This window comes from Maniola hyperantus, chromosome 4 (assembly GCF_902806685.2).
Source record: "Maniola hyperantus chromosome 4, iAphHyp1.2, whole genome shotgun sequence".
Lineage (NCBI taxonomy): Eukaryota > Metazoa > Arthropoda > Insecta > Lepidoptera > Nymphalidae > Maniola > Maniola hyperantus.
The window spans coordinates 11,758,980-11,771,746 of record NC_048539.1 but is presented as its reverse complement, the minus strand read 5'-3'; the positions used below and the strand labels follow the sequence as shown (position 1 = coordinate 11,771,746).

Genomic DNA, 12,767 nt, shown 5'->3' with positions numbered 1-12,767 from the left:
ATGTGACTGTAAATTATTGTTATTTCGCTAATTCCACAGCCAATAATAAATCTATTATTTATATTACATGTGATCAAAAAACAGTCAAACAGAAAAATACTGCAAAAAAGCCCTTGTTTAAAATGCATTTTATTAACAACCATTCTAATGAAGATTTAAAAAGAAATCCATTAACTAAAAGCTATCCTTTCTTTAATGTGTAATGGCAGTGTCTTAAATTGCTTTTGCCTCCATCACAGGAGTTTTTTCAATTTATAATAAAATACATACATTAAGTATATGTATATTAATAAATTCATGGCAATGAGCATCAATAACTCAACGGATGAGGAGCAGACTGAATTCCGAAAGGTCGACGGTGCAAACCCCAACTCTTGCACTATTGTCATACCTACTCCTAGCACAAGCATTACGCTTAATTGTAGGGGAAAGGGGAATATTAGTCATGATTAGCATGGCTAATATTCTTTTTTAAAAAATTGTCAGAGCTTAGCCTCAATACATTTCATTGCTAAGAATCAATGACATTCTAAGCAAGGACATCGCACTGGCGCGCATAACAAGGGACCAAGTAAGTGTGCTTATACTCGGTGTAAGCACACTTTCTTCATTAAACTAGCGGCACGCTATGATGGCCGGTTTGACGTTTGTCCGCTCATGAAGTTCCGTATTAATTGATAACGACTTTGAAGGAAATAATTGTATTACTTTATTGACGATAGTGATGTGCAGAGATTCATAAATTTTATCGAATGTAGTTTTAGGTTTAGGACTCAAAATTTATTTATTAAATTGATTTCTTAAATGTATACAAGTGTAGAAAAATCAGTTTGCACCATTTAAGGGGTGAATGTACTTGTGAATATGAACAATTTTCACTATGTGGACAAACCTCTGAAATCGCAAAAAAATATCAATAAATTTTTAAAAATGGAATCTAATACGATCGTCACATAGGATCGCTGGCTAGCACAACTACTACCTCCGGCAAACTCGCGTCAATGCTCAATGCAAAACAAAGCAGTTTCGAATTGACGTTGCTTCGAAAAGTATAAACTGTCAGTGCAATGCGATTGTGATATAGTTTTGACCTGGCTTTGGATTTCAAATATTGATACTGCATTACTGTTGACCCTTGCTCGTTAATTTGGACTCTGTTCAAGCCCTTTGTTGTGGATTTCGTCGATATGACCGAACGTACGCAGAGAACTGTTCTAAATAGTCAGACACGTGAGTTCCTAATACGCCTTCGTAACTATTTCGATCGTGAAGCTCAAAATGGAGGGCCAATTTTACCTATAACGTCAGTGGTTGAACGCGTAGCTGATGCGCTTAATATTGGACAACGAACTGTTAGACGGATAACTAAAAAAAAATATGGCGAGACTGGCACAGAAGAAAATAAACTTCACACACCAAAAAAGAGAAAACGAGCAAAACCAGTCGTAGGCATCGATAGCTTTGATGCCGATGCTATCCGAAGACATGTTTACGGCTACTATTTACAGAAGGAGTATCCAACAAGAAAAAAGTTGGTGCATTCACTGAAGGAAGCTGGATTATTCTTCGGTGGGGAAAGTTCTTTAACGAAGATTTTGAAGACCATTGGATTTCGATACAAAAAATGTAACAAACGCAAAATATTGATGGAAAGATTTGATATAGCGATGGCAAGGTATACTTTTTTACGGCAAGTGAAAGAAATCAAAAATTGGCAAAATGTTGTGTTCTTGGATGAAACATGGCTTAATGCTAACCATACTGTAGGCCGTTCTTGGAACGATGACACAGCAGCATCTACTTCCAAAGTTCCTGTAGGAAAAGGATCGCGACTTATAATTTGTCACGCCGGAACCATCAACGGGTTTGTCGAAGGTTCTCTCATGGCTTTTGCGTCAAAAACCACTGGAGACTATCATGAAGACATGAATGGAGAAAAGTTTACTGAATGGTTTACCTCAATGTTGTGTAGCCTCCCTGAACCATCTATTATAATTATGGACAACGCCCCATACCACTCGATGCAAATTGACAAGCCACCTGCCCAATCCCAAAAGAAAGCTGATATCGTCGCATGGCTTCGTAAAAATGGCGTAGATGCAAACATGAATATGTTAAAAGCGGAATTAGTACGTCTTTTAAAAGAAAACAAACCAACCAAGATCCGATACGTCATTGACGAAATAGCATTAGAACATGGGCACAGAGTTATACGGTTACCGCCTTACCATTGTGAGTATAATGCGATTGAGTTGGTGTGGGCTCAAATTAAGGGATATGCTGCAAGACACAATACAGAACCCCCATTTACCACAAAAAAAATGCTAAAATTATTAGAAGAAGCTTGTGAACATGTGACTAAAGGAGACTGGGAAAAGGTTGTGAATAGAACTGTTAAATTAATAAGGGAAGATTATGAAAGAGATGTGAAAATAGATAATATTATAGAAAACGAACATATAATTATTAATGTATGTGATGATAGCAGTGACGACAGTGAAAATAGTAGTATGGACGAATCTGATTAATTATGGCCTTTTGTGGCACCTTTTTCGGTATCTTTTGTATTCATATGTTTCTTGTGTGCATATAAAGTATGTATATTCATTTTCGTTCAAATATTCAGTTCGTTCAAATAAATTAAATAAACATATACATTTTTGTTTTATTAAACCTATTTAATCAGGTACAAAAACAAAACTTAATTGTTTTTTGTTCGAGAATAAATTGACATTCCACATCACTATTGTAATGTGTCAAACCGGCCATCATAGCGTGCCGCTAGTGTAGTCGCATGTTGACTGCAAAGCTGTCAAGATGCCTAAATGCGCGATCAAAAAGTGCCGAAATAATACGTTAACGACGCAGAAAAGAGATGGTGTGACTTACCACCGATAAGTTAATTTTTTTTACGTAAGATAACATGCGAAAAAGTGTAAAATACTTAGTAAAACCATTGAAAACACTAGAAATATCTAAAATTATTTACAATGTTCCCATTCCTTTCTCTCACGCACATCGGAAAGAGACAGATGGAAGGGCGCGTCATGAATGTCGGAAAAACGAAACTGTGGAGTAGCTTTTTTTTGTTCAATGTAAAATCTATTGGCCATTATTGTATCACATTTATTTTATTATTTTTTGACGACCTCCGGTGCGCAGTGGTAGCGCGGTGGATTTGTATGACGAGGGTCCCGGGTTCGATTCCCGGCTGGGCCGATTGAGATTTTCTTAATTGGTTTAGGTCGGCTGGTGGGAGGCCTTTGGCCGTGGCTACTTACCACTACCGCCAAGCGATTTAACGTTCCGGTACGATGCCATATAGAAACATCTATAACTGGTGTGGATTTTACCCCATCCCTACAAGTTAGCCCGCTACTATCGTAGACTGTATCATCACTTTCCACCAGGTGTGATTGCAATCTAGGGCTAGCTTGTAGTGAATAAAAAAACTTGCAAGTTTTCCCAGTTAAGAAAAACATATTACATGCTTCGAAGGTAATATTGTTTATCTTTACTCGATCAAAATATAAATTACATAGGGTAAGTTGCACAATCTGTAATGGCTGTTCTAGATTTCCTGTACACGAGATTACTAGAGAGAAGTGGCGCAAGTTGGTGGCAAGAGAAAGATCCCGAACTTTCGGGTCCTGATCATCTTTCGCCAAAGAAGCATTCTTGTATCTTTTATATTCTCCGAGATAGACACCATGAAATTTGTATGGCCGCCATCTTGAATCCGCCATTTTGGTTTTATTTTTCAGCTCCCTGTCAATTGGATGAAGTTCTGAGTGACATTTGTTCGAGCACCCCCCACCAATCTTCAATACCCTGGCCGTGCTCCTCACCGAAATCCTCAATCATCAGCTCTATCCATATTTTTCCTCCGAATCATTTCTTGTCCTCTATACGAAACCATCGGTAAAAAAAACCACAAAATTTTACAGAAGAGGTGATCAAATGAGTCAGTCAGTCAGTCAGTCAGTCAGTGAATCAGGACGAGCAGATATAGTATAATAGTTATATAGTATAGATATAGTATAATAGTTTCATATTTACAAAAACGAAAAATCTCTTAAAGAAATACCAAAAATTAATAGTGCTACACTACTCCATTCCATTTTTTGTTCAAGTTTGCTTCTAAAATCACCTTATTCAGCTTCGAGTGCTTAATCGATTTACATTGCGGCTTAATCACTGAGGTTAGTTTACAGGACTTGAATGTTAGCGGGAATGTATAAATGGAGCAGTTGAAGCTAAATAGGGTGAATTTAGAAACGTGTGCCATGTTTGGGCTCTTGTTTTGTATACCACGATGTGTCCATGCTTAGAATGTCATTGCTAAGAATGGTCAATTTATAAATAAACAATTATCTTATAAACCAATAGTAGTTGTTAAAAAATCAATGATGATTACTTAAGTCACATTGCAAAAAGCTAAATGAATATAAATAAATTCAAAAAATAATATCAATAAAATATATAAATAATATAAGTGAACTTGTAAACTCAAACAGAAGATGCAATTTATGAATGATTGATTTTGAAATTGATGAACCACTGAAAATCACAATTTGACTTCATTTAAAATATGAGTCTATACTAATGATTAGATGATGCCTGGGTGGATTAAGGTTTTTTAAATCCTGTTGGAACTCGGATTTTCCAGGATAAAAGTAGCCTGTCACCCCGGGAAGCAAGCTATCTCTGTACCAAATTTCATCAAAATCGTTTAAGCAGATGGGCTGTGAAAAGCTGGCAGACAAACAGAAACACTTTCGTATTTGTAATATGGATTTTAGGCTTATTTCATTAAGTTAATTGCGCTTTTCTTGGAATACAATATTTAGATCGTAAAATCGCTTTTTTCTGAATAAGACCCAATTCAAATTGGACCAATTGGGCCCCAAATTTTGAAAAAATATATCCTTACACACCAGCAGCAAAAATGTCGCCAGGCACAAAATTGTATAGAAATGAGTAGTTCCATTCACAGATACCAATTTGCAGTTGCATTTAACAGCTGTCGAGAGTGGCTAATTCTGTTATATAAAAACTCTGAACTAAACTAAATTGACAGCTCTTAATCTAGTGCTATCCTTTAAAGAGAGCAATACATTTAGACCTATCATTTGAGTTTAGAAATTGTATACTAATATTAACACCATGCTGCATCAACCACATTTCGATCACCATACGAGTCTGTGTTCCGAAGACACAGGTAGCCTTTCACATCTGATTCAGACCACTGGCTGTTGACATGTTCGCCGCTGTGTTGTGGTCTGTCTGAATAGACACTAACGGTTGCTAAGCTCATAGTGTTGTCTGTTGACCTCGATGTTCGACATCTGGCTGTGCGTTTTGCTGGTCACTGCTCTGTTGCTGCTGCGCTTGGTGTTCGTGTTCATCTTGCTGTATTCTTGAAGGCAGGGGCGCAGTTTGGCCTGTACAAGTAATTAAGAATATATTGAATGTGACCTTGGTTATATTATGCACTAGCTGATGCCTGTGACTTATTACGCGTAGATTTATGTTTTAAAAATCCCGTGGGAACTACTTGATTTCCCATGATAAAAAGTAGCCTATGTCACTGTCCAGGTCTTTCCATCCCCGGGATGCAAGCTATGTTGTTTCCTGTCATCAGTTAAACGGATGAGCGTGTAACACTAGCAGACAGACAGACATACTTTCGAATATATATACTAGCTGATGCCCGCGACTCGTCTGCATGGATTTAAGTCCAGGTTTTACACTATACCCATGCAAACTCACGTTGATCCGTTGCTCCGTTGCGACGTAATTGGAGGACAAACCAACAAACAAACACACTTTCGCATTTATCATATGGGTAGTGATGGCACTGTTACCGTACGGCCGTGTTAACAAGAGCTGGCACGTACAACACATTCACACGTTGCGTTTGTGTACTGTCTATGATAAGCGCATGTCTATGAGAAAGTGTTATGAAAAGTCTCTTTCTTACTCGCAGATGCTTGTAGCGTAATAGAGATTTTTTTTTTTTACTACTACTATGAAATACCTGAAATACAGGTGATTCTTTTGTTGTTAAACCTATCCGATAATTGTTCACTTTACATATACACAAGTTTCAAGATACGATGACCTTGGGCTGGAGGAAGGTCTTCCTATTGTTTGTTACTCACCATACTTGTCGTGTATGCCTCTGTGCCGCTTGAGCGCAAACCGGTCAGCGAAGGCGGCAGTGCAGATGTCGCACTTGAAGGGCTTCTCTCCGGAATGCACTTTGGCGTGGTTCTTCAGATGCGCGGCTTGGCTGAACGCTGAACCGCATGTCTCACATCTAGAGCAAAATTCATCATTATCTTTAGTGAACACTAGTGTGCAAAACGAGTAGTTCAATCTGAACATGACAGCCATGTATGACTGTGCATTGTCAAAAAGAGATCTCTGTCTTCTCTTGTTTGGTTGCTTTTTGAAATAAATCTCAGTCAGGGTTGTGTATGTAATGTCTATGACCGAAACCGCCATGTTGCAACTTCAGATTAGACTACTTGTTTTGTTCTAAAGAGTTTTGTTTTTTTAGTACAGAGAGAGAAAGTAGACTAGAAATACAATTTTTATAGTTTTTTAAAAAGAAACTCGATGATTCGGGGTTAAATCGACAACCAGCGCCGCTCGCAAATTCAATGGAGTAGAAATCGATAGTACCAAATATACAACTTTAAAATGTGTATGTCATGAAAACCAAAAACCACCACAACTACAACTAACTACCACAACTTGAAATCCAGTAGTTTTTACACCTCTGGTTGGCAGGCTCATTGGTTCCTAAACAGCCCGTAGAAAAGTTATTCTCAAGCAAAGCATTGAATTCCAGGTCACCCTGTATTACGTAATAACAGCCTATGTAGGTACGCACTTGTAAGGTTTCTCGCCCGTGTGGATCCGGCGGTGATTCCATAAAGTGGCGTGTCTCGCGAAGCCCTTGTCACACACCTGCGGCAAACAGATCATAATTTAATTATTATTATTATGACAACAATAAATGCCAGTACTGTGCAATGGCACAGTTCACGACAGTTCGGGAACTTCTAACAAAACATCGAGGCTTCGACGTCACTGGTAAGTGTCAAATGTGAGTACATTTGACGCATGTAGCCCGATTTTACCTCATCATAGCTATATTTTCGTCGATTCAGGATTAAACCGAGAGTTCCCTCACTTTAGTTCACTATGACAGTGGACAATAAATTGAGGAGCTGGCGACAAGAAAGCGGTATAATTCACAGTTTTGATCAAAATATTTTTTTCCTTGATCTGGTCATTTTTGGCTATATTGTTTCAAAGATAGTTTAAAAGTTAAAACCATACGAATAAGTAATAACTATAAACTAACCTCACAGACATAAGGCTTTTCGCCCGAATGAGTCCTTTCGTGATTTTTCAGATGCGGCGACTGTGAGAACTGCATACCGCAGGTTTGACATCTGTTAACAAAGATAACCCGTTAACTTTTAAGTTCTGTACTTCAAAAGGAAAAAAACTCTTATAGGATCATTTTCTTTCTGTCTGTCAGGAAAAGAAAATCAAAACCTATAGGGTACTTCCCGTTGACCTAGAATCATGAAATTTGGTAGGTAGGTCTTATAGCACAAGGAAAAAATCCAATAACACTAAATTTGTGGTTACATCTCAAAAAAAAATTAAAACTTATTCTCAAAAAAAAATTGTTTGCTAAATCACATGTAGATGGCGCTGTCCGTCATTAACATTACAGCATTTGTACGATGGTACGGAACCCTTCGTGTCCGAGGCTAGAGAGCTTTTGTATTTTAACCCAAGAAGTAGAAGTATCAAGTACAAATATTCATTAAATCTCTTACCTATAAGGTTTTTCTCCAGTGTGTATTCTCGAATGGTTCTTCAGGTAAACAGCCTTCGCAAACGCAATACCACACACACCACACTTAAAGTTCTTTTCACCAGAATGCAACTTCTTGTGGGACCACAACGACGAGTATCGTGAAAAAGATCCTCCGCATATATTGCAGTGGAAAGGCTTTTCAGCATTTGATGCGTTATTTTTGTTTTTATTTCCTCCAATGAACACTATGCCCGATCCGTTGCAGTTTTGACATTTAGTAACGGAAGCCAAGTTTCTCTTTTTCACAGGATGATGACCGGCGGGCACTGAAAAAAATCCTAATGAATTTAAATATTCCCATTTATCCATACTAATATTATAAATGCGAAAGTGTGTTTGTCTGCGGCCACAGTTTTCATGGCTCATCCGTTTATCCGTAATGGTGAAATTTGGTACAGGGTTTTTTAAAAGACTAAATCGACGCAGATAAAGGCGCGAACACCATCTAGTCTAAAACAAACAGAAAATAGCATTTGTGATTGTGATCCCCACCAATTTTAAAGTGCCGTGTCAATACTTGTGTCCACGGGAAACTCAGTAGGTACTTAGCCAATGGGTTACATTACTGCAAGTTTCATATGGATAATTAATTTTTTGAAAATAAAATACAGCCCATGACCACCACGATCAAGCCATTACCAGCGCACTACTGAGCACAGGTCTCCTCTCAGAATGAGAAAAGGTTTGGCCATAGTCCACCACTTTGGCCAAGTGCTGATTGTCAGACTTCACACATAATAACACTATGGAGAAGTCTCAAGCACGCAAGGTTTCCTCACGATGTTTTCATACACCGTTAAAGCAAGTGATAAGTATTTAATTGCATAAAATAAAACGCACAAACCTAACGCCGAAAAGTTATAGGTTGGGATTGAGCCCCCAACATTCCCAATAGGAGGCGGACTTCTTAACTATAAGGTTATCACGGCTCTAATGACATTAATATTATACTGAGAATAGTGTAAATCACACCAAAACAACGTAGAGTGGAATAGATCCTCTCCTGTGCGAAGTCAGAGCGGGTCACTAGTATACATTAAAGTGGGGCAGTAGCAGATAATGTGCATCAGAAGCTCATCAAACTTCTGGCAGCAGCCTTCTTCCTGGGTTTCTGTTCCGCACTTAGGGTTATAGAGCACACTCTGAGACTGCTTAGACTTAAGATATAGTTAAAACGAGACAAAGACTAATCTGTCTCGTTTTAACTCAATCTTAAGTCTGAGCAAAGTCAAAGTGCACTCTATAGATTTCAGCCCAAGACGTAGCCGTCCATTGTATGTGAGACCCTTGGCGTCTGGCGCGGTTACCCGCCGGATCACTCCAGCAAACTCCAAAATTCAAACAAGCGAATCTACCTAATACCTACCGACCTAATATAGGCTTCTTGTTGGGCAGATACAATGCTGCAGTAGTTTGATCAGTACGTGTTCCAGAGTCTCGTCCCGGGAGCGGTAGAGTACCTGTTTTCTGCTGCTGCGGCGGCGGCGCAGGCGGCGCGGTGGCGAGCGGGTCGGATGACGGCTGCACGCCGCTCACGCCGCCCACCTCGAACTTCACGTTGTTCTCCGCCGCCACGAATATCTGCGTTGCGTTCACTGCCAAACAAGCAAAACTCAAATTATTAAATGCTTTTGAGTATATTTAGGGTTCCATATCTTCAGAGAAACAAAGGCACTCCTTTAAGATCATTTCGTTACCTGTCTGTCATGTCTGTCAAGAGTCATCAAGGGAATCAAAATCTATATGGTACTTCCCATTGCCCTAATCATGAAATTTGGGAGATAGCAATGTCTTATAGCACAAGTAAATGGAAAAATCCGAAAACTGTGAATTTGTGGTACAACACCAAAATATTAAAGTGTTATTTCTTGTACGATGTTACGGAACTTTGTGTGAGTGCGACGTGCAGTTGACCAGGTTTTTAAGGATTTAGGATCTTTAAAAACATAAATCCATGTTCACGAAGTGGCGGTAAAAATCGAATTAAATATAACGAAACAACTTACTTTGATTATTTCTCTGGTCAACACTATCCTGTGCTATGCAGGTTTCGCATCTTATTAGTTTTGGTCCTTTCCTTTTCGGATTATTGGATAACGGCCCACCACATGTGATGCATTTCGACTGTGTCTTATCAATGATTACAGGCTTAGCTGGAAAACAAGCAATAATTTATTAATAAAAAATCTTTAAAATTAGGGTTGAAAACATGCTATAGTCGACGCATTTTAAACTGAGTCATCGAGTTATCTGTCTGTTTCGCTCGCACTTATCTACAACCTGTAAATGCGAGCGAAACAGACGGATAACTCGACGACTCAGTTTAAAATGCGTCGACTATATTTCAGTACATTTATCTTTACATAATAAAAAGACTCCTGACTGACTGACTAATCCCCTTCCCTAAAAGAAACCGAACCTCAAACTTTTTCTATAAAAGTATTATTTTTGTATTAGCGCCTGCAAACTTCTCCAGGCAAAAATAATATGCTAGCCACCAAAATCAAAGTAATAAATGAGTGAAGAATTTTACTCTGAATAATGAGATCCTTTCTTTCAAAATTTTTATGAAAAATTGGATGCACACCGGGAGGCACTCTGGTCATACAGTTTGTACTGGACCCTATAGTACGCAACAGGTCGAGACGGCAATCGGGATGGGGACGCCCCGAACACCCAAACAGCCCCCGCGCTAACCTGATGCGCGATAGCGCGGGTAACGTGCGGGTGTGCGGAGCGTCGCCCTGCCTGATACCCCGATTGCTATCTTAACCTGTCGCATATACTGTCAGAATGTTGCCAGACCAAACATTCTTCTAATGTTCAAAATTTTCTGACAGACAATTTCCAACAATATGTGATCACCCAAAGTATGAATACTCTTAAAGAAATTAAAATCTTACTGTCTTGTATCATTTGATGTTGTTGTGGATCATTGGAGTCTGTGGACATTATCTGGATGTGTGGTGGCATGGCCACATCGTTGCCTGAATTGACGCCTGTTGCCACCACTGTTATATTGTTATCTGTAACATAGTTTGTTCCTTTAGGCATACTTATACATATGTTATATTTTTTGTGATTTTAGATAATGCCCAAAATTAGTTTTTGCTAAAGGAAACTTGTACTAAGTTGAATTAAAATGTTAATGTATTGTATATATTGTATAAATGCTTAAAGTTCGCGTTGTAAAATTTACTTTATTGCCTCAATACACCTAATAATTGTGTTTTGTGGTTGAACTGATATTTTGCTAACCCTTTTTGGCATCTTATCACCTTGCAATTATTTTCCATCAAAGGTCATCATTATTAAACATTTAATTACTAGCTGATGCCCACTAATATGTCCGCATGGATTATGGATGGGCCACTCTGGCCTATGTCACTCTCCAGATCCTCAACTATATCCATGCAAAAACTTCCGCTAACCTGTTGCTCCATTGCGGGGTGATTGAAGGACAAACAAACACACATTTTCACATTTATAATTTTTAGTAAGATTCTTTACTTAGAAAGGAATGTCACTACAAAAAAATACAAAGCCTAAAATTTTAACATGAATACTCCAGATCCATAGTCCAAGGAGAACTGAGAACAGATAGAGAAACGAGTACCGACTTATTATAATTATCATTTTGTAAAATAATGTAGTAAATTACCTGCATCTTGAGTATGTATCCTCTTATGAGCATTCAATAGAGTGAGGTGGCCGAACATCAAGCCACAAACATCACATTTAAAACTGATATTTGATATGGTATTCTGGATTCCGTTTGGTGCTAATTGCATTTGGTTGACCAATGCATAATTATATGAGAAGGGTTGTGCTATGTAACATGTTTTGTCATCGCTCGTTGTCAGTTGTGCTATGTTAACTCCTCCGGAACCCCCGGTCGTCCCGGTTCCTATTTTTCCAATCATATTCACGTTTGTTGTATAACAAAATGTTGGGAACTCCTGTAAGTTCAAAAGGTCACATGATTTATAAATACATGATGCCTGGTTATATAGCAAAATCGACAAAATTTTAAAGGCAGAACATACATTTTCTCTGAAAAATAGTTAGCAGTTTTATCTAATCTAATATCCTAAAATCTGCTTATTTATGGAAAAGGGTTAAACGTATGAATAAATCATAGTAGATAAGTAACTTCTTTATAATAATGAAAACATGAAACTGAAATATTATTTTGTTCTTCACAATTACATATTGTTTTATATATTAGTCTGATAAAGTTAAGTAAAACAAACTCAAAAAAGAGATACAATGTGGAAGTTGAATCAAACAAAGTTGATGTCAAAGGGCTTGTCAGGCAGCTTCTTTGTTAGTAAATAGGTACCTGCTGAGGTTGGGATTGTTGAGACTTCTGCTGGGCATTTTCGATGCTTTTCCCCTGGGACTTCTGTGGGTGCTCTTGATATTGAAGGGTCGGCACTGAACCGGCTTGTACTGCGTTTGTTGTGAACATTTTGAGGTTTTATACCATCACAGAGGGCTTTAATAAAACACTTCACATATATACTTGTTCTTTAAACGTAAAAATAAATACATATCATTTATGTTACACTTGTCGAACTACTAAATGATTTAATCAGAAATCAAAACAGAAAAATTTAAAAGCGCGGCTAATTGTATAGGTACACGAAAGAGAAACTCCCAAAACATATAGTGCGAAGGTAACGGGGGATATTTCTTATCATTCGACTCAACTGAAAAGATCATTCGGGCGATGAAAGCAGTGTCTCCGTGAATAGTGTCGATATATAATGTAAGAAAAGGATGACGGACTATCTATAGACGCGCTTGAAGTAAACTATGGACGCCATTAGCAAATTCGATGACTCTTCCAAGTACGAAA

At 38.1% G+C, this 12,767-nt stretch overlaps 1 protein-coding gene across 1 annotated transcript; it reads right to left on the bottom strand.

Moving 5' to 3' along the window:
• Positions 1-3,878: 3,878 nt before the first annotated feature.
• On the bottom strand, positions 3,879-12,384 carry Clamp (Chromatin-linked adaptor for MSL proteins). Its single transcript, XM_034968070.2, has 10 exons — positions 12,249-12,384; positions 11,568-11,865; positions 10,810-10,932; positions 9,913-10,059; positions 9,367-9,501; positions 7,866-8,172; positions 7,379-7,469; positions 6,902-6,978; positions 6,165-6,322; positions 3,879-5,444 (listed from the first exon to the last, which is right to left on the bottom strand). Exons 1-10 carry the CDS (start codon positions 12,375-12,377, stop codon positions 5,314-5,316), a joined length of 1,596 nt encoding a protein of 531 aa, XP_034823961.1. The 5' UTR covers positions 12,378-12,384; the 3' UTR covers positions 3,879-5,313.
• Positions 12,385-12,767: the final 383 nt, after the last annotated feature.

Bases quoted from the DNA above. Each gene is read 5' to 3' on its own strand.
- Clamp (XM_034968070.2), bottom strand. From the start codon at position 12,377: ATGTTCACAACAAACGCAGTACAAGCCGGTTCAGTGCCGACCCTTCAA. The intron at 10,933-11,567 runs GTAATTTACTAC...ACTATGTTACAG, and splicing joins GATACATACTCAAGATGCAG to ATAACAATATAACAGTGGTG. The intron at 6,323-6,901 runs GTGCGTACCTAC...ATTTTGCTCTAG, and splicing joins ACGGGCGAGAAACCTTACAA to ATGTGAGACATGCGGTTCAG.